Here is a 26,320-nt window from a genome sequence, read left to right as displayed (position 1 = left end):
TTATATTTAAGTGTGAATAGCATTAGTCATTTAAAAAATATTCAATAATGAATTCTTGCTTCTATGGAACGCTTATTATTGTCTTTTCTCTTGATTAATCTGCAAGCTTGTTAAGATGTAATATTTATGGTATTTATGTTTTCATTTTTTGTTTTTATTATGTTATTATTCATTAACATATGTACAAGGTACAGTTATTATAGTTTTGTATTTTCTGATCATTTTTTGTTTTTATTTCATTTTGACTTTTTGTTTTTAATTCAGTTTAGTTTTAGTTTGGTTCCATACTGGGTTTTCTTGTTTCAGTTTACTTTTTGAACTTTTAAAATTTTTTAACAGTCTTGTAGACACACAGAGTCATCAGCCAAACTGTAACTATGATAATAATAATAATAATAATAATAATAATAATAATAATAATAGTTATTATTATTTATTTTATTTTCATCAAACTAAGAAATACTAAAACTAAGGTTTTCCTCTATATTTTTTTTTATTATATTTTAGTTAATTTTGAGGTCACAAAATCGTTTCAGTTAGCTTTATTTTTTCCCCAGAATATTTTATTTTTATTGTAGCTACCTAAAAAAATTTTTTTATGCAGTTTTAGTTTTTCATTTTGTGTTAGTTAACCAGAATAATCTTGGTATAGGAAACTAAATGTCAAAATCGCATCCTATGACATCACCCACAGAGCGACTGACCGCCCCAAAAATCCGCCAATAGGACATCAGGATGCAGGAGCCGTGGCCAATCAGAAGTCTTGACATTGATGCAAGCTCTCTTACCTAACCTGCAGGGGCTCATACCTGTCCAAAATTCGTACCGGCGAAAAAATACATTGCGTTTTCCATTTGTAGTAATGACAAAGTGGATTTACGTCGTTGATGCTACTTTCTCCATGTCCTCTTTTTTCTTTCACTAGCGGAAGGTAAGCAATACCCCGACGTTAGCTTGCTAACGTTAGCTTGCGATGATGTGTCAGCTAAGCGAGCTATCAAAGTAGTATTAGGTAACTGTCTTTAATTAACTATACTGGGCTGATTTTCAAACTTGTCCAAATCCGTGCGTTTATCCCGCTTTGAAATTATCTATGTTGCAGTACCCTGTTAGGCAGGATGAGCTAATATTACTGGGTGAAGTAGCTGCTGTGCACAGCCTGCTTCTGCAGCAAGTTAGATAAGCAATAAAGGAGATACGACTGTTTCTATTAAAGAAATGGGGCCACTAGGCCTTAACATCAAGGGTGTTTTAGCTGACCATTAGCGAGACCAAATGGTGAGTGGACAATAACAGCAGTTAACATTAAGCTAAGCTAAGTTAGCCTGTTACATAATCGTGGTGATTAGTCAACATTAAACCTTGTAAACTCAGCTGACTCGAGCTACTTCAGACTGATTTTAGGGCAGACTTGTTCTGAAGTTTACACTTTTGTATTTGACTATTGCACACGTGATTACATGTAATCAAAATGAGGACGCTGTTTTGTCACTAATGTGTGCTTCAACTTTCTCCTTTAGGTACACTCTACAATTATGGAGTTGTGAAAAAGAGGTGTCAAAATTTGGGGGGGAAGGTGGCCTTTCCCCTCAGGTTTGATGGTTGGGACTGCAGGAGGAGAAGGTCAGAGGGCTGGTGAAGTTGTTGCCTTTTGTACATAATTAGAGGGAAGACTATTTTTGCAGATGTTGTACAATTTCTTTTGTATAAATTCATAAAGAAGTTTTGTATTTATTAAAGTCCTGATGCCATTGTACACTGCGAGCACCCAGCCTTGTGTGCGGTCCTTGGTCGAAATGGTGGACTGAAACGAGTCACGCAGAGCTCTGGAGTCGCTAGGGTGCGGTGGAACCTCAACACAAGCACAATTCTAGCACTCCAATCTACCTCGGCTGTTTTATTTTTGTCCTATTTTTTTCCCGATTGTTTCTGTTGTTTGTTGCCACACATTACATTGTTTTTGAGTGTGTTTGCCATTATTGGTGGTGGGCTGGCAGAAGGTCTTTGCCAAGAGGACAAGGGCTTCACTGTGAAGATTTGTCAGAGGTCAGGATGAATCAGGCACCGCTGGACTGCACCCCCAAATGCCGCTCACAGCAGCATGCAGACCAGGTGGTTGCTGCACTAACAAGCGGCTCTGAGGGGCAGCTCCGGGCTTTCCTGACTTCACACTGCCACAATGCAGCCACTTTGCGGGATGCCTTCGGTCGTACAGCCCTGCACCTGGCAGCCTCACTGGGTAAGAAGGCCCTGCTGGAGTGGCTGCTGGAAATCAAAAGTGCTGACCTGATGCTTAAAGATAAGGAGTCCGGCTGGACCGCTCTGCACCGCAGCGCCTTCTATGGACAGATCCACTGTCTCATATCACTGGTCAAGGTGTGTGTTGATGGAGTGCCATCAAAATTCAAATTATTACCAAGAAGAAACAGTCCAATCAAAGCTTTTAGTACTGTAAAATGACAAACCTTATTCTGAAGAGACTCAAACTTTGACCTACATTTGAATTTTGAATTGCAGCATGGGGGACTTCTCTCCACCCAAGACAAGGAGGGTCTTTCAGTCCTGGACTTGACCATGAAGGACCGCCCATCACATGTCTTGTTTAGAAACACTGGTAAGAAAAGCCGACCCCCTCAGACGCTGCTTTTAATGCTTTGGTTTGGAGATATGTCACTTCGCTTGTTCAAAAAAGAACAAAGCTTGGGCATATACTACGATTCAATATATATGTGATATCTTTGTCTTTTCTGCCTTCCCTTATCATATCACTGGTAATAGGTAAGTGGTTATCGGCTGGATCAGTCAAATGTAGCCCACATTGAAGAGGCTGTGTTGGCAGCATATGACTAACCACAAATAGGGACAGGTCCGATGGCAACCGAGCAGTCTATTTTATGATGATCAGATTGTAATAGAACAAAAATACAACCACCTGCTGAAAGCAACACGGCTGCTGCAGTCAAATAAGCAAAATGCAAGTGTGTGTGATAGGCAAAGTGCTGCAGAGTAGTTCAGTGTTGAAAAGCTCTGTGTAAATGTGTTTAAGTGCACTCTGAGCTTTGCTCAGTGAGACCAGAAAAGCTCACTGTGTCAGGTAAAAGACTTATCATTATCATAGCTGTATCACTGGAACACAGGCGATTCAGACATATAATTACAATTGCGTATTCTGTTAAACAGTCTGTGTTGTGTGACGTGTTTGTGTTATTCTTGCAGCTGAAGCCCCTGCGGTGTTTAAAAGGTCTGAAAACAAATAAAGAATAAATATAAAAATGGTAAATGGGCTGTATTTGTATAGCGCTTTACTAGTCCCTAAGGACCCCAAAGCGCTTTACACATTCAGTCATCCACACATTCACACACTGGTGATGGCAAACTACAAAAACAGAATTTAAACCAGTAACCATGTTTAGTGTGCTCGATTTGATTCAAAATCACCAAGTCAAGAGCTAAAATTCTCCACTTTAGTTTCATATTGCTATATTGAGGCTTCAAAAGTCTGCAAAAGTTCCTACCTGCGCATTGTGGACCTCATTGTGTATGTAGTAGGTTTCCAGGCTTTTCTAGGAATAGTTATGTTATTTTCCAGGGAATTGATTGGTCAGCAGGTAGTTGTTTGGTATGCGTTGATCTCCTTTGTGGAACAGAACAGTCCAGAGCAGCCTAGGACTGCTCTGGACTGGCAGGCTGCAAACCTAGGTCGTCTGTCAAGAGCAGGCTAGGTTTGCAGCATATGTGCTGTCTCACTGAACCCCAAATCCAGTTTTGCACTACAGGCCTCTGTAGTTAAATCGAACATTAGGTGGAGACAGTGTTTTGGCTTTTTTTTTTTCTTTTTTGAAATAGTGTTTCTTTCTTCACCTTAGACCCAACTGAAGTTTACACGTGGGGAAACAATACAAATTTCAGCCTCGGTCATGGCAATCAGGAGAGCCGACAGCACCCTGAGCTTGTCGATGTCTTTGCCAGGACTGGAGTTTACATCAAGCAGGTAGGCTAACAACGCATTGCTGTCTTAACATTTCTCAAGGGAGTGGGAAAGTGTTTTTCTACCTCACACCCTCAAAACCCAACTCATGTGTATCCCTGTAGCACCAGGAATGCTGTAATAGCTCCGTGTTTTGACTGAGTACCAAGATATTACATTAAATTAAAAAAAAGAAAAAAAAGAAAAAAGCCAGTGCACATGGGTGTTTCAGATAAGCCACATCACTTGGGTAAAACCAGTAAAACACTCCTATCCCCAGAGCCCTGTATTACACCACCTTCTCCTCAGGGCACATGAAAATTTGCAATGTTTTTTTTTTTTTTTTTCCTCCCCCTTTCAGCTGTCCAGTACTGTTTAGTCCACAGCAGCTGAAATAATGCTTATGCTGGAGAGCTTCAAACTGTACCTGCGATAAATGTATTAAGTTATACATTAAAGCATATTGCATACTATAATGGGGCATATTGTAGTGAGTCATGGCCTCATTTCCCGGTTCATCTAGGAGGTGGCTGGATCAGTAATGTTATTTGAGTCTAATACAGCATTGTTTCTGTATCATCAGGCGTGGTCTACCATCTCTTGTACAACCTTCATTTGTGACTTAGTGGAGCTGGTCTGTACATTGTTAACCCCTGCTAGCTAAACTGTGCCAAGCCAGGCTACAATTTCATGCGTTTGTCATGTCTAGGCTCTTAGTGTGATTAATATAGCTCCTGGAACCAGTTCAATTACCCCCAGTGGTCTGTGTACCCAATGGGTGTCGGAATAAGATAAGACTGCGTTTGCTATATTTTCACTTTCTGTTTATCTGTTGACTAATAATTTATCTGTGCCCAATGTTGTGTAATTGCTGTTTACAGCTGAAAGTGTGAGGGTTGTTCTTTTTTTCTTTTTTTTCCTCTAACCTGCAGGAGTCATTTCATAAAGCTAGTCGAGGACAGGTGGATCTGATTTCATGACCATTTCATGACCCTGTGAGACTCAGTGTAGTCTTTGTCTACCTAGTCCAATCCAGCAGGTGCCAGAGGTTAAATATTAATTCCACAATGACATGTTTTTAATTAAATGAGCTATACTCATGTGTACGCATGTGTGTGGATGTCCACATCAATGCGATACTTCAGGAGACATCCCTGTGCTCTATTGAAGGCTTGAGGGGAGCGATGTATTAGTAATGATGTTTGCTTTTCCACCTGTGCCCTGGCCTTTTATTGCCGTAGTGTTTTACTATCGCTACAAGAAGGGTTGGCCCAGGGACATGGAAAGAGATGCATTGCAGCCTCGTACGTGAGGTCAAAATTATAATGACAAGAGCATTAATCAGCACAACCAAGCACCTTGTAATTTTCCTGTAGTGGGATATGCAGGCTATTAAAACTGAAAGCAACAAGGGGATACCACAATTACGTTTGTTTCTTCTTTTTGCAGGTGGTGCTGTGCAAGTTCCACTCTGTGTTCTTGTCTCAGAAAGGCCAGGTGTTCACCTGCGGGCATGGACAGGGAGGCAGACTTGGCCATGGAGATGAACAGACTTATCTGGTGAGATCTGGTCATCATGTCAAAATATATTTAAAACGAAATGAAGAATTCCTTCCTCTTTAATGAACAAATATATCAATGCATTATCATCATAATCATGTGCTTGTGCATTTTATTGCTTCAGTTACAGAAAATTTAGGTTAAAAAAAAAGTGGTTTTGAAACTTGATCTGGATTTGATATTCATTTAAATCATAATTCTAGACAAACACAATCTATTTTAATCTATTATAAATGAAGTTCAAAACAGCCAGGTTTTCTTTGTGCTTGCTGGCTTGGGAAAACCTTAAACCTCAGTTGTAGATAACGGGTATCATAACGGTGGTTATCAGCTTTCTCTGGTAAGCCAAGCTTTCTGCTTTGGTCTCCATGTGTGCTCACATACAAAATGATCCCTATGAGTGCCTCCTCCAGTCAGAAATGTTTTTAGATGATGATGATGATTATAAAATAGTGATTAAAAAATATATAAATAATACAAAAATGTCAGTAAAATGTAGCATTTTTAAAAATAAAATTAGATTAATCCTGCAGAATTAAATATTAGTCATGAGATTTAATGCACAAAGCTTAACAAAACTTAACTTCATACATCACATTGTTGTTTGATCTTGTGAGCATCTACAGTCTTGAAAATCCTCTATTTTTACTCTTCAGCCGTAAAAGGCTGATGGGTTATTTTTGTCACTCCACTTCGTCCTCGAGTTCACAATCTTGGGTGTCCACATCACTCTAGTGACGTGATTATTCCCACCAACGTTTTTTTCCTTTCTTTTCTGTAGAAAAGCAGATTTTGTCAGTTGCCAAACTGGAGGGGCGCTCAATATCTCCTTGACTCAAAACACATATTTTAAGGAGATTTTTAAAAGCTGTCAGCACAAAGGTTCACTTACTTTGTTCAGTTGACACTTTTCAGTACATGCTGAAAAATTTGTGTTCAATAAAGCCACAGGAAGTACAATAATTGTGTTCACTAGAGGATTATGGTTGTCTGTGGGACTTGGAGACGGGGATGGTAAGTGAGAGAGGTGCTTGTATCGCATCTGTAACTTAAGATCCCAACTACACAGATATACGGTACAGAAATGTCTTTAAGTCTGTTACGCTAAATGCACAGTCTCATTTGCTTTCTGAGCTTTTAATGGTTTAACCAATGAAATGTAGAGCTGTGGTATCAGCCTTCTGCTGATACGAATTTAACACTTCTTTCGTGTACTTCAGATGGGCTTGGAAACAGTTGTTAAACCCTCTGCTTCTCTCTCTTTATCTTGTTTTATATTTTTGGCTATATTTCTTTTGTCTCATTCCTTTTTTTGCTTTTTTCCAGGTTCCTGGAATGGTAGAAGGCCTGATGTCCCATCACTGCTCCCAGGTGGCAGCAGCTAAAGACCACACAGTGGTCCTGACAGAGGAAGGCTATGTTTATACGTTTGGTCTCAACACATTCCACCAGCTGGGCCTAGTTCCTCCTCCCGCCTCTGCATTTGTACCTAAACAGGTAGGAGGTAGCAGTGGGAGCTGCTGATGTTTTGCAGTGAATCAATCAAGCTTTGGCTTACCTTTAATTAATTTGGTCATTATTAGTATATAAAAGGACCTTATGAATTGATGTTATCTGTTTTGTTTTTTTTATGATGTAATATTTGCTTTTCATAAAGGTTTTCTCCAAGATGCTCAAAGGTAGGACTGTGATTGGAGTTGCAGCAGGAAGGTTCCACACAGTGCTGTGGACCAGGGAGGCTGTCTATACAATGGGACTCAATGGAGGCCAACTGGGTAAGTCCTCATCCTTAAAGTCAGCCAAAATATTACCACAAAATAAAAAAATAAACACTTTTCAGATACATGATATGATTTAACAGTTTAGATCAGTCAGTTTAAGATGAAACACACAGCAAGGGGTCATGTGTGACCATGCCAGAGAACAGAGCCAGTATATTTAGCACAAATTCATGAATAATGATTGTGTTGCAAAAGTAGCTTTGCACAATTTCCAGTTTACTTATTGTAGGAGAGACGTTTTATTTTTGTAAAATGCCATTAATAAGATAATAAGGAGATTTAAAAAATATAATAAAATCATTCCATGTTTTGAAAAAACTCTTTAATAATCACTTCCTTTCTGGTATGTTTTGTCCTCTTTTCCAGGTTACTTGCTGGATCCAAATGGAGAAAAGTGCGTAACAGCCCCCCGGCAGGTGTCAGCTCTGCACCACAAGGATGTAGCCATATCTATGGCAGCAGCTAGTGATGGTGCAACGGTAGTTGTGACCGAGAAGGGGGATGTGTACCTCTTAGCTGACTACCAATGCAAGAAGATGGCTTCAAGGTGAATAAATCAGTAGGATATCGTGCCAACCTTAAAGTTTAGCGCTCTTAAACCTGCAAAAATGTATATTTGGGCCATGTGGGGGCAGCAGAAACAAAGTATGAGCTCAACATTATCATGATCCCCATTTAGATTGGTGTTGTGATCAAATAATTAATCATTTACACATTGAGCAGTAACTTATTCTGAGTCATCTGTCTGGCTATTTGGCAAGCTTGCATCTAGTATTCAGTCTCCTTTAGCTTTGGTTTTGTTCGCCGCTGTTGTTTCCACTGACTCCTGATTGCTAGATGATATACTCAGTTTGGCAGTGGTTTGCTAACTGTGTTTCTGTGCTTATACTCACTGCTAAACAAAAGTTGAAAAAAAAAAGGGTTAAAATTGGCTGGCTAAAGGGTTAAATTGATCTTCGTAGCAAAGCCAAGCGTAGCTGCAGAATCGGCTGATAATTTTCTGTCGGTTCATCACTATGAGAGACTCAAAGGTTTCACATTGCCATATTATTATTGTGTTAGACTAGACCATAATCCTATACCCGAATCAATAAATAGCTTTTAGATTAAGCTATGTTAAATGGCCCATCTTTTAATTTGATAGAACAATACCATCTGGAATCAAATAACTAATGGACAGTCTTCACTTTGCTCCAACCTTCTCATATTTTTCTACTGAAAATTGCTCATACTCTGGCAAAAAACGCAGCGCTTTTATCTGTCATTATGTTAGAGCCAGATGTGAAGATTTTTTTACAAGCACAGCAATTTTCTCATTTATTTTGTTTTCGAGCGATTGTTTTATCTATAAATATAAGTCTCTTTCACTGCAGCTCAGAAGTTGCTGCTTGTTTAACGTGTAGTCTTAATGAACTGCATTTCAGGCACTGCTCTGTGTCTGACAAAAAATATTTGAGAACAGCTTTATTAGAAGTTTGATTTTATTGTATTAAATATCATCCCCTAGATTGGAAATAGTTGTCTATTCTGTGAGTTCTGTAGTTTAGTGTCGTACATACAAATGTATGTATTTGTAAATACATTCCTGCTCTTCTTTCTTTTCCGATTATTGATTTTGATGGGTCTCTTACAGGCAGCTCAACATCAGGAAGGTCCTGGTCAGTGGGGGGAGTCTGGACCATCGAGTAGCTCCACAGATCTTGAACGAGGGAGGAGCGGAAAAGGTGGTCATTCTGGCGTTGGATACAGCTGGGAGGGTAAGTGCACTGTTATGCAGCGCTGTGCTTTTTGTTCTACTTTAGAGGTGCTTTAAAAACCACAAGACAAGCACCATTTAGTTCCTGTATCTTCAACAGAAGAGGGATGTACAACAGTAAAGCTGTAGTTCACTTGTGCTTCACTTATTAAATTCTGGTACATGGAAAGAAATACATCCTGTTATTTTTATCATCACTTTACTTTTCCTATTCTTATCTAACCTATGCTACACGGTTACACAATCCAAAATCTGCCTTACCTGTGTGACAGCCTATAGATAAAAATGGTGAGTAAGACTAGTTTTTCTCTTGTCTCTGTCAGGTGTTTTGCTGGCGTTCCACTGGCAGCTCGGTGAGACAGTGCCGGTGGGCGTACGCGCGTCAGGTCTTCATGGCGGACATCGCTCTCAGCAAGAACAGCATGATGTTTGTGACTCAGGATGGAGAGGGCTTCAGTGGTGTGTGGGCTGGAGAATATAAGAAGTACGGGGAAAAGAAAGGTGAGGAATTTAGGGGGGAGAAAGGTGTGTTAAGTTGGCAATTGATTTATTTATTTTTCCTCCACACTTTTTTTATCCGTGCTGGGATTAGACTTTGTTATATTGTGGCCTATCTATAAAATACATTTCAATGAAAGTTAAGAGGAGTGCCTTGAAATGGATTATTACAGTATGTGGTAAATGTTTTCCTTCTGTGTTACAGAGGGCAGTGTGGAGGTGTGTGGCCACTCGGATGTTGGGACACTGTATGAACGAATCCGCCTGGAGAAACTCCCCTATGTCCACAGAGCTGTCAGCATTACCATGGACTCAAAGGGCCGGAATTTTGGAGTTCTCCAGGCTGACCCAAAAACCAGGTACACATACCCTCAAGTGAAGAAAAGGCACTACAATAAGGGACGGACACTTTAGTAGAGCTGTAGATAGAGACTTTGCTCATCCCACGCTGGGAAAATACAGTTGTTACAGGAGTACAAGGTCAGGAAGAAAAAGTGAATTAGAGATGGATTAGAAAAAATAAATGTCGTGTACAAAAAAACCAAAATATTATATAAAGGTACACAAACCTAAAAAATTGCCTAATCCAGCAGCCCACACATGCAATAGTTTATACATCTGTTAGGTAACCCACTGTAGGTGAAATGGCCATGAAAAAGTTTTTTGTGTGTGCCAGTGAGCACAGACTACTTCCCAGTATGAAGGCAACAATGCAGCACCAGAAGGTACACTGTCCAGAATGATTGTAAGGTAGTTTTATCTTAAACATTTTGGATAAAATTCAATTATTATTGCCTAGAGAGCCACTTTTGGATCGGTTATCCACTTAAAGCTTGAGAAAGAAAGCAGCTTAAACACAGCCTCTGCGAACAAGGCGTAGATAATGAAATGACTAACACCTAAGGAACAACTGACATGAAGAAGTAAAGTCTTAAAAATCTTAGTTCTTTATGTCTATGAAGTATGATATCTAAACTTAAGTAAAAAGAAGAGGTTTAATATTCTGATCTTTACTAATAATAATCACTAGTGTAATAAGTTCTTCCATCCGCAATAAAAACATGGTTATAACTATCCACTAGGGGTGTGTTTTTTATAATCGATTTATCGATTAAAATCGATTCTGGCTTGGATAACGTGAAATCGATTCATTAAAATCCTGAATCAATTTCTTTAATATAAATTTATATAAATATAAATTTATTTTGCCCGAAATGCCAGAATCTCAGGTTAAACCTCACAAAATTTCAACAACCACCCTCATTTCTGCTGTTCAATACTGAACAAATTTAAACTTTTTAAAATTATGCAAAATGCAAAACGCTTAGCCGTGTCTCTAATAAAACCGCTGTAACGTCAGAGGTAATGTTCATATGTTGATTAATGATTTTCTTTCGTTTTTGATGTACTGCAGAATATTTGTATAAAATCCAGGCCAGGAAAATCACCTTCATGTTTTTCTGTGTTTTATCTTCAGCTACTTTGACACAAAGGCATCTGCTGTGATGCTCACACCTTTGATAAAGTCTTGCGAGTGTCAGCTTCCTTTTTATAGATACAAAAATATGTAAATCTACTGATCTGAATTATAATATTTCTGACTGTCAAAATTTCCCAGATTCAAATTGAATTGAATCTAATCGAATTAAATCGAATCGTGGATCAAATCGATTCGGGACCTTGTGAATCAGAAGCGAATCGATTCTAGAAATGAGTGACGATACCCAGCCCTACTATCCACACTTCGGTAAAATCTTAAATGTTAAATACTTAAAAAGAGGTACTTTAAAGTCCCCCCCCCCCCCCCCCCCCCTCATACTTAAAAAGGTCACTAAATGATGTGTTTTGGATTCACACTGCAGCTGCTTAGGCATGAATCAGGAGAGTGGACTGTTTCTCTGAGCAGCTCGTGCCTTATTTTTTATTTTTAGATCTCCTCTCTGCTCATTACATTCATTGCTTTATTAGGAGTCAGCTGGGAAGATTCTTGTCTCTTTAAGGGCTAAGCTACTTGCTATCATTCTTCTCTTGTTATTCAAAAGCTATGTTATATCATTTCTGATTAAACTGGATTTGAAAGATTAAATCCAGTTGGGTTTTTGTGTGTGTGTTTGTAATGAATGAGTTTTTATCATTTAAACCTCAATCATGTTCCCTGTGTATATGTACTCCAGCCTGTACGAGGTTCCCAGCATTTCTCCGTCATCCTTCTCCCAGCACTTCGGGAGCCTTCTGGATGAGGCGGACGAAATGGACAGCATCCACGATGTGACGCTTCAGGCTGGTGATCGCACTTTTCCGGCTCACAAGTACATTCTGTCCATGAGGTCCGAGTTCTTCCGGAAGCAGTTCATGTCTGAGCACTGTGGGGTCGATGAGGAGCTCGATAAGGAAGTGAGGAAGAGCGAAGATGCCGTGGGGTGCGATTTGCTCATTCTGGAAAAAATCCCACCGGACATGATGGAATACGCTCTTCACTTCATCTACACAGACTCTTGTGAGCTGCTGGTACACGGGGCGAGGCCGAGAGTGTCGGGGGTCATTACAGTCCCAAACCAGGTGAGGGGGGGAAAAAAAAGGAAAATCATATGTGCTTGATTACGCTGTACTGTAATGTAGCTTTTTCTTTATGCTACATTGATTTTTAACTCCACAATAATTTCATTTTCATTGACCTGGGAGGTCTGTTAGCTCTGACTCGGCTGTGTTGATTCATGAAGACTGTCTTCTGCTGTATCCATTGCCTTGGCCAGGATTCAGAGGAGGGCAGGCTTATCAGTAGCCTGCAGGACTTGGGTCTGAGTGGTCGTTCAGCCCTCGAGGTGTACCGTTCCCTTCCACCTGCAGCCAAAGGCAACAGTGACAAGGCCAAGGGCAAAGGCTCCAAGCCTGGCAAAAAGGGGAAAGGAAGCAAAGGTGACAAGGCCGGAGCCAACGAGGGAGGTGCCAACCCAGTGAAAACCTTACAGGGTGTTGCAAAAAAACTCGGCCTGGGCAGCCTGTCGGCACGGTGAGAAGCCGAGCGCACTTTAAGCTCAAGGGCAATACAGATTTCGTGTCCTTTGTTTTCATCCATTTTTTTAATTTCTGCACAGACTGGATGGTGTCAAATACGAAAATGGAAAAATTAATGTTACAAACAAGAAAACAGGCAACAAACCAAAATTCTACCAGAAGAAATGGTACGTATGTGTGTCTATAATCAGCTTTAGTTACTGAATAAACTGCAAACTTGTCAGACACAACTTAAGTGTTTGTATATTTTGTTCTTTCTATGTCTGTGCAGCTCTTATCTTTGTGATGTCACTCTGAAATCTGAAGATGGGAAAGAGTTTTCTTGTCATAAAAGTGTCCTCTGTGCCAGACTAGGTAAGATGAATCAGGTAGCATTCAAATCAATAAAAACTGTAACTTCAGTTTGTTTTGCACAGCTGTGTATGGCATAACATATCATTTGCACCATTTAATTCTAAAAGGGCTAACCGCTTAAGAAAGTAACTCATTACCTTTTGTAGCACAACTGGTTTTCCTTCCTTTTGCCTGTAAGAGAGCATGCAAAGGTAGTCTGTAGGTTCAAATACTGTTACTGAAAAGATCAGTTTTTATCATGCATGTCATCTAGATACACATGCTACCCCCTCCTGGATCCAGAATGACTTTTTCAGTAATCCCGTACACCATATTCTCCTTAGCTGAGGTAACAAAGAGACGTGTAAAAAATGAACCTCACAAAATACAATACCTGTAAAGTGAACCAGATGTTTTAAAATGGGTTTGTTTTTAAGATAAAAACCCAGTTGAATGTAAATGCAGAGTTTCTGTTCAAGCAGTAGGATTGTAATTAACAGTATTTCTTAGAAGACTGTGGGGTTGGCTGCAGTTTTGCAACCGTTCTGACATTCCTAGGGTACTTAATATTGGTCCATGTTCTGTCCCAACACCAGCTGTCTATATAAATAAATCCCCCAACCCAAAATTCTGCAAATGCAATCGAGGCAGTTCCACATCCAGTTCTTCCTTAATTATTGTAGGCCTTTTTGGAGACAATATTCTCCAGAAGTACACGTGAGAAAACCTAGTAACATGTTTTCGATAGTCATCCAGTTTGACCAAAATTGAAACCTGTATTTTATGTAAATGTTCGCTTCACGTGAGTAGCCAAATTTTAGTGTTGATTAGAAACACTTTTTTTTTCTTTCTTTTTTTTTGGAAAAATGTACTTCAATTGTTCTCTTGTTTCTGTCCTTCTGCAGAGTACTTCAACAGTATGCTCGGTAACCCCTGGATTGAGGTATGCCAAGTCCCCCATCCTTCTGTTGTGATATATATAATTATTATTATTTTTTTAAACCAGTCACAGCTCTAAAGTCACACAGTTTCGTACTGGTACTCTGATAATATTGTCTTGCAACCCTTCAGGCCACGTCTTGTTCTGCACTCGAGATGCCCACTAGCTCAGAGATCCTGCAGGTCATTCTTGAGTACATTTACACAGATGAGTCACCCACGATTAAAGGTAACCTAACAAGTTTGGGTTTTTTTTCCTAATGAAAACACATTTTGAATTGTTTTTTATGGTCATGTGCTCTCCAAATTTAGATGACTGTGGGGGAAAACCCCACACTGATCATACTGTTCTCTCACTTTTCCCTGCCAGAGTCTCTGAATGTAGAGTTTGTCTGCAACGTGTTGGTTGTCGCTGACCAGCTCCTCATCACACGGCTAAAGGAGATGTGCGAGGTCGTCATCACGGAGAACCGTACGTTCTCTTACTCCAGTTTGTGACATAACTTCTTGCACTTGCACTTTTCTTTTTCTTTTAGTAGCCCCCTTCATTTGAGAGTATCTAATTCTCTCTTCTTTTTTTTTTTATTATATTTTTATTGAAGAAAAAAAAAAAGGACTTGTTACAATAAAGTGCATTGACATTATTTAGTCAAAAAAAAGAGAAAAGGAAAAAAAAAAAACCCTTTTTCTTAGTCCTTTTGTTTTACATTCTGATAGCAAAAAAATAAAATTAACTCATTGGCTTGACAATGTGTTACATAATGCAGCATGTTTAACTTATTTACAAAAACTACATTAGGTACATATTATGAAGTTGAGGGTCAACCTGCCATTTATTCCATATTTTGTAGAATTTGTCTTTCCGAATTTTTAAAAAGAATGTCAGTTTTTCCATTTTAAATATTTCGAAAACCACATTAAACCAGTCCTCAAGTGTTGGCGGAGTTGGATTTAACCACTTTCTGGTTAGTGATTTTTTTTTTTTTTTTTTTTTTTTTTTGCTGGCCGCTAATAGCGCTTGTAAGAGTTTTGTGTCCCCTCCCCGGACCGAGTCAACAACCAAGCCCAAGTACAAATTTACAAAATTGATGTCAAATTTTATCTTAAAAACCTCACACAAAGTTTTATGGATTCCCAGCCAGTAATTTTTTAAGTTAGGGCAGTCCCAAAAGATATGATAATGATGTTCCTCTTCTGATCCACATCTTCTCCAGCATTCTGCTGTCCCATTTTTATATTTAGTTTGATGAGGGGTTTTGAAAAATCTAATAATGTTCTTCCAACAGTGGTCTCTCCAAGATAAAGAACTTGTTGAGTACCAATGAAAATTACAAATCCTCTCCCAGTTCTCGTTTGTTATACCCATCCCCGATTCCAATTCCCATTTAATCTTAACATTTTGAGTAGTATCCTTCCTTGCTTGAAGGAGCACATCATATAGTTTGGAGATTGCCTTTCTCAGAGAACTATCATATGCTAATTTAACTATCTTAAAAATTTCTGACTCAACCATATTTGGGTTTGGGATATTGCAGTGTTTATTAAAGTAATCCCTCATTTGAAGAAACCTGAAGAAATCTACTTGTCTTAAGCCATTTCTTATTTGTAAAGACTGGAAACTCTGTAGTGTCCCTTTATGTGTGAAGGAATGGAATGTTGTTAGTCCACTCTCTATCCAGGACTGAAATCTAATCTAGAGTATCTAATTCTCAGCATTAGCCTTGGGGCATCTGTTTAAAGTTAAGTTCACATTGTCCTCGTGTCATCTTGATTCTGAATAATTTTATACATAGAACTCATGAAAACAATAAGCACACACAGCTGCATCGTTTCAAACCGCTGCTTTTCTGCCCTCAGTGACTCTGAAGAACGCTGCAGAGCTCCTGGAGTTTGCCATCATGTACAATGCAGAACAGTTAAAACTGTCCTGCCTCCAGTTCATTGTGCTCAACATGGCCGCTCTGCTGGAATCAAAGTGAGAACTTAAAGCCAGTGTAGCATTTTGGATTCAAAGTGGTGTGTTCAAGATCATGAATATGTTTAGTAGAACGTGTGCATGTAAATATGGATCCATAGAGCAGAGCAAACAGGAGAAGTGTTTTCTAATCAATATGTTTTTGTTTTGTGTTACTTTGGTGTCCTCAGAGCTCTGGATATTCTCAGTGATGAAGTGCTGGTGGAGCTTTCTGCAGCCTACAGGAAGATGGTGAGTCCCCTTCCACCCTTAAAAACACCCCAGTCTGTGTCAGAATTTCTTTTTAAAGATGCTCATTGTTTAACTTGATTTCTTTTTTTCTTTTCCCCCCCAGTGAAATAAAATAATTCTTTAAAGTGAACAGCAGGGGGCAGCTCTTGTAGTTGTAGAAAGACATGCAGTTGTATAAAAGCCTATAGGGGAGCAACCCTTGGCTTCAGTTTCCTGATGACTTTATGGGCTCAGTTGCTAGGTTAAAGTTACACTGAACACAACATAAAGTTCACTTTGTACATTATTATCAACAGGTGGGGCTTCACCTAGTCTGAAGTGATGTTGCTACATCTGCCTTTTACTTCCAGTCTTTTGTCACAGAAATCATCCTGTTGTTCTGACTTTCACTGATAAATCTTAAAATTATCTACACAATGTAGAGATTGAGCTGTAGAGAGTTTCTCCTGCCTCTGCAGACTGAAAACATGTTTGTCGATTGATTCATTGATTAACTGTAGGTGATGTAATGTTTTCTAAGACAGCCATACTTAGATTTATTTGTCTATTGCATAGAGTTTTTCATAAGTTTTTCTTTCTTTTTCTCCATTTGATTTCAGATCCCAGCAATGCAGAAGCGTGTTATCACACCATATCCTGGTGCACCAGACCTCAGTATGTATGAGGATGAGGATTTGGACTCCACATTCAGCCCTAAACCAGAAGCAGATTTGGACCACTCTTGCAGGTACAGTCAAATATGGTATTAACTTGGTACACAGTATCACTATGTTAATTTCTAACGGTTTATAGCTAAAAGGCAGGGAATTATCTGTGATACCTTTAAAGACGTCTATTAAATGTCTTCAGTGTGTCAGCCTAACAATAATCTGCTAATAATTTCACACATTGTCCTTTTCAGGGAAATCCTGTTAAAAAAAGCTAAAATGAAGGCTAAGAAGAAACCAAGGAGGCGCTCTGATAGCTCAGGGGGCTATACTCTCTCTGATATCATCCAAAGCCCTCCTGCTGCTGGTATGTGGCTGTCAGCTTCTTTGTGAAGTTGGATCTTGTTGTTATTGAATTTATGACGTTACCTAACACATGCTTCTTTTTTTGCTCAGTGGTCTCCCCATGCCTGGTGAAGTCAGGTAAGGTGAACTCGACTGAGTCTCTGCAGGAGCTCCTCACATCAGACTCTGAAGGCAGCTACATGGGGGTCGGCAGTCCCAGAGACATGCAGTCACCTGTTTTCCATGAGAGAGCTGAGGTTAATTTTACATCTTTAATATGTTGCACATTGCGTGTAGTTAGAAGTGTGAAATAATTAGATGAATTGCTAGATTAAAATCAAGACTGCAAAGATGGTCGAGTTAACACTGTTAAGTTAGAGTTGAAGTGTTTGTGAGTTTTATTATTTTTTTATCTGCAGGATGAGAAAACCTTTAGCCAGAGGCTGAAGACCCCACCCAGCACCCCAACATCTATTAAGAACTGCCTCCCAACTCCCCCCAACTCTGCTCCGCAAACCATCCCAAAGGTCCTTCCCTGGTAGGGTAACTTTGATGGTCTGAAATTTATCAACATTTTTGTTGTCTTATTAATTTGTTTTTCCCACATCTCCTCGGCTGAGAAATGCAGGTTTAAGATTGAACAAAGGCTATCTTGAGAGGATGTCATTTTATCCTTATATCCACCCACTTTATGTTGAGGGGGTGGTTAACAGAAAGGAAGCATTTTCAGCCCTGATAAATGAATAACCACTGAAATCTGAGCAGTATATCTTTCATATTAAGTTTGACTCTGTTTTTTCAATTTGCAGTCCTGCTCGTGCACCTCCAGTCTTGGATCTGAGAACCATCATGGACATGGAAGCCAACTCTCTGCAGACTCTTGGAGCAACTCCTAAAAGCCCTGGAAGGTGGGCGGGTGGTCTACAGTGTTTAACTGAGAAATCTTCAATGAAAAAATGATTTATACCACTTATTCCAGTCAATAGAAGGGAGTGATGGGTTTAATTAATGACTAATATCTGTACATTACACATGTATCTTTCAGTTCTTAATCCACTGTCTGGAAATGAGAACTGTTGCTTACTTGAGCTCTGCTTATTTTCCCACCTGTCCACAGTGTCAGCACCAGCATTAAGCACTCCCCTCTTTCCACTAAACTGTCCCAGAAACAGAGGAAGATGCTGGCCATGGCTAACAAGGAGGCCAGTGCAGAGTCCACAGCATCCAAACCAACCCCCACAGCCACTCCATCCAAAAGCAGTGGAAAGGCCTGGTGAGTGAGCCCAAATACGAATACCGCTACTGTCATGGAATACCTTTGTGTTCCTGATATATTTCAGGAAATCTCAAAAGAGACAAAATGCATTTTGTGCAGTGAGCCCACACATTCCTACTCTGGATGGGACAAGTATTTGTGAAATTGTGTAGCATGTAGAAAATATCAAGAGTGGAAATCTCCCTTCTCCTCTTAGCTAAAATGCTACTGTTAATCCCTTCCACAGAAAGTGTGTGTGTGTGTGTGTGTGTGTGTGTGTGTGTGTGTGTGTGTGTGTGTGTGTGTGTGTGTGTGTGTGTGTGTGTGTCAGTCAAAGCAGGTTTACAGCTAATACAAGTACAAACAGCTACAAAAGCTTTATATTTCCTATTTGTAAAGTAGATCTGCTTTATTAGGAAAAATATTTGTTTACATTGTACAACAGATAAAAGTTGGCTTAGTGAAAATGCATCATTGTGATTGTTTGCCTGCTTGTTGATGGTTTGACAGCAGAAGGCTTATGTTGCATCCAGTGTTTAGTTAAAAGGCTTGGAGAATACTTGTGGTGGATATTTGTTGCTGTGCTTGGATTAGGTAACACTAACTATACTAGCAATATGATCAATTTGCATTCTGTTTCTGAAACAGGTTATAAGATGTGCCACAGTCATCTGCCTTGTGATCTACCCTACACTATGATTTTAGTATTTATTTATTTGTTTTTACCCTCAAAGTTGGGCATGCTTACAGTATAGGTCCCCTTTGAGCTTGGGCATTTGAAACCTGAATCTGTGGTTAAATTACTCAAAAAGGGACAAGATGAAGAAAGTTGTGAGCCACTATGTAATGTCTTAAACGCACCAGCAGCTACAGAAAGGGTAGCCACCTTTTGCTTTTAATTGTGAACTTCTTCTTCCCTTCTATGATTTCTTTCCACCTGCAGGGTAACTGCTGTCCAGTCCCCACCCTCCTCGTGTTCATTTCGGGCTCTGCTGGAGGAGGAAGAGAACCATTTGATCCGAGCAGGGCAAACCGGAACGCAAAGGGGCCAGAGCACCCTGGGATCCCCCATCGTTGCTGCACCTGCTGCCAGAAGGGTCACATTCAAGTGTGCTGAAGGCAGCGAGTCAGAGAGACCCGCGGGGTAAGCAGAAGTCAAAGTGTAGCGTACAGGAGTAAGGGTTTCTTCCTTACACACTGGAGGTAGAGCCAAAATAGCCTCTCTTTTTAAGGAGATAGAAATAGTCCTGAATTGAGACTCGAATCTGTGCCAAATATTTTGAGATGGCCAAAGAGTACCTCATCTGTTACATAAAACATATTATAGGTTGCTGCTGCAGTAAGATTGAGTGTTTCTGACTTGTGCTGCTGATTTCCACTTGGAGGCACTATTGAGGTTTCATCATGTATCAGCTGTTGTGTTTTTTTTTTCCAGCAGTCTGCAGCCCTGTAGATAACCAATTGTCTTAGCAGTAATCTCCCATTATTTTTACTTCTAATTTCTGCAGCCTGAACATCAAACTTGGCCCCCAAAACAGGAAGACAGTATATACGTAACACAAGCAGGCACTGTTTCGCAGCTAAGACATATAAAAGAGGAAGTGATAGTGATTGTTTAGACTTATTGTTCAGGAAACGCAAAAATAAAAGCTGTGATTGTAACTAACCATAACGCTAACTAGTGCCAGGGCACTGATAAGATGTGCTGTAGTTGGATAGGCTGACAGCCTGAGAAACGCATTAAGCTCTTTGTTGTGTGAGGTGAACGGCTCTGAATGACCCAGTGCTGCTGGGTTGACCTGCCCTTGACTGAGTCACCCTGACCTTTACAATGTTCCTCAACAGCTGGATAAACACGGCATGCACAGAAGATATTCCTAGCTGTAGTAAGTGGCGTGCTCTTCTTTCTGACGTTGGGTAGCTCGGAAGCAATGAAATCCTCTATGTTTGGCCACCTTTGCAGCTTTTAATTCCTTTCAGGTCCGCAAAGTCAAGTTAATCTTGTCTATCTGTATGTAAGCACATCTCTTATCTGATTTCATCCTCCTCTGCTGTATGTTTGGCCATGCTTCATGCTGTTAAGAGCAGACTGCTAGATATTAAACAGCTGTGAAAGTAAGTCAAGTGAAATCAGTGATGTTAATCAGAATTGATAAGGGCAGCCCTTGTGTCACAGCAGATCACACCGAAACGGGAGCAGGTTTCAGGTTCGCCCGGGTATTTGGATGAGCAGACACGGACGAGTTCAAGGCTCAGGAAGCAGCCGTGCACGCTCTTGTGTCTGCCTTCTGGGACACAGTTTCCACATCCCAAATCAGATTTAATAGAGATGCCTTTATAATCTGCGCTGTGATTGAATGTCAGACATTTTTTCCTCTGCTTATGTCTTGTGGAAATATTTCCAGCGTTGTCTCTCGTCCAGATGAACGATCAGACAAACGGAGGCCCCTCTTTCCATACGACATTAGCGTGCGCCATAATGGAGTGTTTTTGGCAGGATTTGTAACAACCCGCTATATAAACGACCTACAAACTAAAAAAAAATCACTTAAAGCACACACAAATCAGTCTAAAGGTAGCTCATTTGTATGAGTCAGGTCATATTTTACCCACTGTGTTGAATAGATGTATTCTTTAACAAACATTATATATTTATACCCTCTTCTCTAAGTTGTTGTACAAGTATTTTAGGAGGATTTAGAAATGTGAATATATATATATATATACATGGTGTTTCAAGGGAAAAACACCATCTATAAGCAGCAGGAAAGGGGTTTAAGTCGGCTTTCAGTCAACCTTTGTGCACACTTTGAATCCTCTGACAGCTTTTTTTTTTTCCTGCTGTTGCAGTAACTCGCCTCATGTTTACAAATGATAACAGGTGTGACTTTTCTTATACTGTTGGAGCAAGGTCTGCATTTTATTTTTAGGCTAATCCATTTGGACACTGATGTGTGAGCCGTCACGTTTTGGAGTCTGTTTTTCTACAATTTTTAGAGTCAACAAGGATGCTGAATATAAAAGTCTAAACAATGTGTTTGCGAACGCAAATCCCAAAAAATGTTGCTGTGTATGTCCTCGGTGTGTAAATGGATATAGCTTGTGACTGTTCTTACCTTCATTCCTCTGACAAGGGAAGATTAACAGACTGAACAGTGTGCTGCATGCTATCAGAAACCCCACTGAGCTGCTGAATGTAATGAAACATGTAGCTATTAACTTGGTCTATCAGAATAGCTTTGGGGGGGGGACTGAATGAGTGGGAGAGTGCAGTGAGAACTGCAAACTCTGACACAGCTTTACTCTATAAATGCATTACACAAGGCAGCATTAGAATATGCTGGTATTTTTAAACTTCAGCAGTAAGTCAGACTCCAGTGGTTTGTGCCCCTCGTCATCAATTCTGCTCATATCTTTATGAACAGAATTTCTAGTTTCAGCCAAGAGGTGAAACTAGAAATTTGAAATTGAATTTGCAAAAAGTTTTTTGCGGATGATGTGGTCTGCAGTAATGAAGACGCTTTACCAAGTCTGTTTTGGTAAAGTGAGGGCCAAACATCAGAGCCAAGTTATCATCTCACTGGTGAGTCTACATTCTTACCCTCACCTATGGCCTCGAGGTGTGGGTAGTGATAGAACTGGATTGCAGATACAAGTGAAGGAACAAACAAGTTCCTCCAAGTGGTTTCTAGGCTGTCCCTCAGAGATGAGGAGCTCAGTCATTTTGGTGTGGCTCAGAGTAGAGCAGACACTCCTCTACATTAAAATGAACCAGCTGAGGTGGTTGAGGGATATAACTCCTGAATCCCTTTTAGATCAGGTGTTTCAGGCACATCCTACTTAGAGAGGACTCTGGGGCAGACCCAGGAAACCCCAGAGAGATTATGTCTATTGTCTGGCTGGCTTGGGAATGTCGCTATGTCCTCTGTCTCTTCCCATCCATCCCTGTGTCCCTGACCCAGACCCAAATAAATACCATGATATTTGACACAGCACACCTAGGAAGAGTGCTGTGTCAAATGCAGCAGAGATCAGAAAGGGTTGTAGCTTGACTTTTTATTGTAGCATGTGCAGCAATCATGTTAAAGTCTTCAGCAAAGCATTTTAACTTCAGTACTGTTGTGCAGTAGTGGCAGAGGCTTGTTAAAGCCGGGTGGACAGGTGGCCATTCACACACCGGAGCTTGTCAGTAGTGGTTGACTCAACCTTTGTCCACTGACTCAGACTCTTGTTGCAGCACTGGATACCAACGTGTGTGCGTGTGTGCGTGTGTGTGTGTGTGTGTGAACCATCTATCCCCTCAGGCCGTGGGTGCTGGGTGCAGTGGGCAGCCCTCCCCTCTCCTCCCTGGTGACCTTTGCTTCCATCGTGGAGGAAGAGAAGCAGCAGGAAGCCGCGCTGATCCGCAGCCGAGAGAAGCCGCTGGCGCTCATCCAGGTAACACATTGTGTCTGTGTGTCACAAGCACGCACACACACCCTTGGCATCACTGATTGGATAGCTTCTGTGCACAGCGTCGGTATGGAAAACATGGCAGTGGTCCATCAGAAGATGCTTCTTGTGTCTCCTGTCTTGCCTTATCTGACTGACTTTTACCTAATCAGCATTGCACTCTGTACAGTGCTGGTTAGAAATGAGGTGTCTCCAGGTTTGTCTCTTTGACAGCACACTCTTCTCCTCTCCAGCTGGTTGCCAGACTTCTGTCAGAGCCTTCACAAAAACACTTTTTCCCTGTGAGGTTTTCTGGTTGCTATTAAGTAAAACACTTATTACCATTAAGCTTTCAGCGTCAGCATTTTGTTCTTTTCCCTCTCAATTGAAGTTTGTTTTTTGTTGGGTTTTTTTTTCAGTTTTTTCCTTGTTATTTTCTGTCTTTATAGATTGAAGAGCGGGCCATCCAGGATCTTCTGTTCCACTATAAAGCCCATGACAACCCAGATGAGCTGATAGTGGTGGAGAGGTCTTCCAGAGGTCCCATAGCAGTCCCAACCTGGAACAAACACTGATGTTTAACGCCAGTGACGTTCACCACAACCGCTACATACCATCAATGTGAGAACATCTCATCCCATAGTCACTCTATACTTCAGGCAGTTTCCTCAAGATCCATCAGTCCATACTAAGACGTACTTGGGACTCATCATCCTAGTTTAAGAGGAGTGTGATGCGAAGCTCGCTTCTCTCTGCAGTTTTAGGTTTAATTTGTTTTATTGCTGCTCAGCATTTTGTTTGTGTGTGAAAGAATGAGTGTTTTTCCCACAATTGAATACAGTACTGGGACTGGGATGAGTTGTGCATGTTTTTTTTTCTTTTGATGTACTCTTTACTCAGCAAAAACAATGGCATAAAAACTAAACAACTCTTACAAATGAATATTATTAGTGATGTGAAGTTGAAGTTGTCAAAGAAGTGAAAATGTGAGACGTTCCAGGCCACACAGAATGTGTCCAGGCTACATCACAGGGGCTCTCTGGAGCTTAAGAGAAGTTAAAGAGTGCCAAACATCATCTGTGGTAGAGCATCAGGAGCAAGTCGTATGTGAGCTGTTTAGCAAGGCAGTACATTTTTTTTTTTCTTTTATGGACCCCCCTGCTTTATATCAACATTGTGTGCTTCAGTTGATCTGCAGTGACATGGTAATTTTGCAGTAAACAGTAACCTTTACTTTAAATTCAAACACGCTCACATTTGTCATAGAATAAAAAGCGTTATTTGATGCAGTTACAGCGAATGCTTAAGCCAGACTATACTCAGTAGGGTTGATTGTGTTCAACTGCTCAGTAATGTGTTCTAGAAATGCTCCTGTGCCTTTCTATTACATGATAAACAAAGTAAAGCAGCTAAAAATAATTTTTTTTCTCCTTATGGTTTTACTCTCCAGCTCTTTTCCTGGAGCCAGTGTAAGCTTGGTAGGTAATGTTCTCATTTTCAGATGCCATTTTTGCCAGTGCGTTTGTATGTTTGAGGCCTAAAGATGTGATGGGAAAATGGCATGCAATAATAAAACATCTCACCTGTGCAATGAACCTGGCTCCTCTCTGTGTTTCATAGATCTGAGTGGACAGAATAGAATTTTAGAATTTCTAAATAAAGTCTTATCAGAGAGACTCAGTCATTCGCTGGATAATGTGGATCTCAAAGTATCTAATAAAAAATAACATTTAAGCTCTCCATCTCTCTGCACGTCATCTGCCCTGCATGAGCAAATGACCATTATTAAGTCTCAACCTGTGATTAACTGTGATGACCCCGATCTGAGCAGAGAGCACGGTGATTGAGGGATTTTATTGGCTGTAATTACAGGTAGAGCATCACATTGGAAGTCAGGAAGAGACAGCTCACGGGGAAAATGTTAATTACAGATTAAGATCTATTAGCTGGTGCAGAGATGACACATGAATCAATGCCTCGGAGGGAGAAAACTTCCTTTTTGACATCACACCAACGTAGCCTGGAAACTAATGAGAGATTTTTTTTTCTTTTCAAAAGGACTGCTCATGCTGTGCATTTGTGTGCTGAATAAAAATTAAGTGGTTTAGCGTGTAGTGTAGTGCCACACGACGTCTCCTAAATATGACTGTAGAACACAAGCTCAGATAAAGTATTAAGGAGTATTAACCAATAAGCTATAACTTTAAAACCTAATAATATGTAGAGCCCCCTCAGGGCATGGATACAGGACAGGAAGCAGATCTTGTGGGTTGTGTGGGTTGGCTTCTGAAGGATCTCGGTTTTCTTAGGAAATAGAGACCACTTATCCCCTTCAGCCTGTTGTTGATGTGGACGCACTTGCGTTCCTCCATTACATCAAGATCCTGCCCCGGGGTAGACATGAATTGTCTCTGATTCTTTCCAAACCACTTCACAAACTCATCCACTAGTGCCTCCACCCCACTAACACATTCAACCAACCACTGCAGAACTGTCAGTACTGTAGGTAGGTGGCACGACCCCGTAGTAGTACTGTAAATCTGAGCTGTACACTGTGAACAGGAATGCAGACAGAGCAACAGTCTTATATACTGCACCCTGTCTGTCAGGTGGTCATTGATGTATGAGCTGGTCAACATGTTTACTGAGATTTCCTATAGCTTCTTTTTCAGCAGCTGAATCATGTTAAAGGAGGTGATCTTCACTGTGCAACTGCTACCACCCAAATGGGAGCAGGCTCTCTGCAGCATGTGAATGATTAGATTCATTCTTTGTACACAAACAGCAGAGGGTCACACAGACTAGAAGTGTTGGAAACAGGAAGCCTGGCTCTGTTAAAGTCTCACCGTTATGTTTTTCTTCAGTTGGGATGCTGCGTAAGTTTAACAGAAGAAACGTATTACCAAAAATCATTCAAACTGGTCAAACATCTCACTGCTAATGAGGTTAATGAGTAGAAGAGTTGTGTTTAAAAAAAAAAAAAAGGAACATCTTAGAGTTGTTCAGAAGGAGAGGTGAATAGCTGTGTGGCAAAAAGTTCAACAAATAAAAAAAGATTTTCACTACACAACAGCAGGAAAAATAGGGATCATTCAATTATGTTTTCGACAGCTGGTATCTTCTGCTATCTCACCCAGGATCTCAGACAGCTGGCTAGCACAGGTCCTCAGAACCTTGGGGCTGATGCCACCATCAACACTTCAGTGCAAATGCAGCCATTTAAGCAATACTTTTGGCTCTTACCATTTAGATTAGCAAGCCACGCAGCCTTTACCAGAAACGTTATAGGAGAGAAACGAGACAATGAAATCTATGGGAGGATTGTTTTAGCCATTAGCTACTCTTTGTTAACTGCTTAACCTTTACTTTTAGATAAATAGCCATTAGCAACCTTTAAGCTTAACAATTTTATCATTACATGTCATTATAGCCTTTTACTTCGTCTATATCCATTTAGCTATGTTGATGCTTTTCACTCAGTTTCAGTGACTGACAATGTAGATTATATTTTTTTAAATTAAGTAATGTTTACATTCCCTCTGACAGCTGCATTAGTACCTCCTGGGCTATATTTACCCTGGTTAGGA

At 40.3% G+C, this 26,320-nt stretch overlaps 1 protein-coding gene across 1 annotated transcript; it reads left to right on the top strand.

Annotated features, from left to right (window-relative positions):
* Positions 1 to 756: 756 nt before the first annotated feature.
* On the top strand, positions 757 to 24,328 carry ibtk (inhibitor of Bruton agammaglobulinemia tyrosine kinase). The gene is made up of 30 exons (XM_012925031.2): positions 757 to 931; positions 1,521 to 1,623; positions 1,998 to 2,376; positions 2,518 to 2,614; positions 3,867 to 3,991; positions 5,417 to 5,527; positions 6,854 to 7,024; positions 7,185 to 7,302; positions 7,675 to 7,855; positions 8,942 to 9,065; positions 9,388 to 9,565; positions 9,768 to 9,921; positions 11,737 to 12,121; positions 12,316 to 12,572; positions 12,658 to 12,744; positions 12,849 to 12,931; positions 13,816 to 13,853; positions 13,982 to 14,078; positions 14,220 to 14,321; positions 15,707 to 15,824; positions 15,995 to 16,055; positions 16,655 to 16,782; positions 16,957 to 17,069; positions 17,159 to 17,304; positions 17,467 to 17,585; positions 17,857 to 17,955; positions 18,165 to 18,320; positions 19,246 to 19,446; positions 22,607 to 22,739; positions 23,183 to 24,328. The coding sequence occupies exons 3-30, from the start codon at positions 2,053 to 2,055 to the stop codon at positions 23,306 to 23,308; spliced, it is 4,032 nt and encodes a 1,343-aa protein (XP_012780485.2). The 5' UTR covers positions 757 to 931; positions 1,521 to 1,623; positions 1,998 to 2,052; the 3' UTR covers positions 23,309 to 24,328.
* The last annotated feature ends 1,992 nt before the right edge of the window (positions 24,329 to 26,320 follow it).

This window comes from Maylandia zebra, linkage group LG11 (assembly GCF_041146795.1).
Source record: "Maylandia zebra isolate NMK-2024a linkage group LG11, Mzebra_GT3a, whole genome shotgun sequence".
NCBI lineage: Eukaryota > Metazoa > Chordata > Actinopteri > Cichliformes > Cichlidae > Maylandia > Maylandia zebra.
This window is presented reverse-complemented; position numbering and strand designations above follow the sequence as displayed.

What these genes read in the sequence shown, in the direction of transcription:
- ibtk (XM_012925031.2), top strand. Translation starts at nt 2,053, where the DNA reads ATGAATCAGGCACCGCTGGACTGCACCCCCAAATGCCGCTCACAGCAG. An exon ending in TGTCTTGTTTAGAAACACTG is followed by an intron (nt 2,615 to 3,866) that starts GTAAGAAAAGCC and finishes TCTTCACCTTAG; the next exon opens with ACCCAACTGAAGTTTACACG. An exon ending in CTGCATTTGTACCTAAACAG is followed by an intron (nt 7,025 to 7,184) that starts GTAGGAGGTAGC and finishes CTTTTCATAAAG; the next exon opens with GTTTTCTCCAAGATGCTCAA.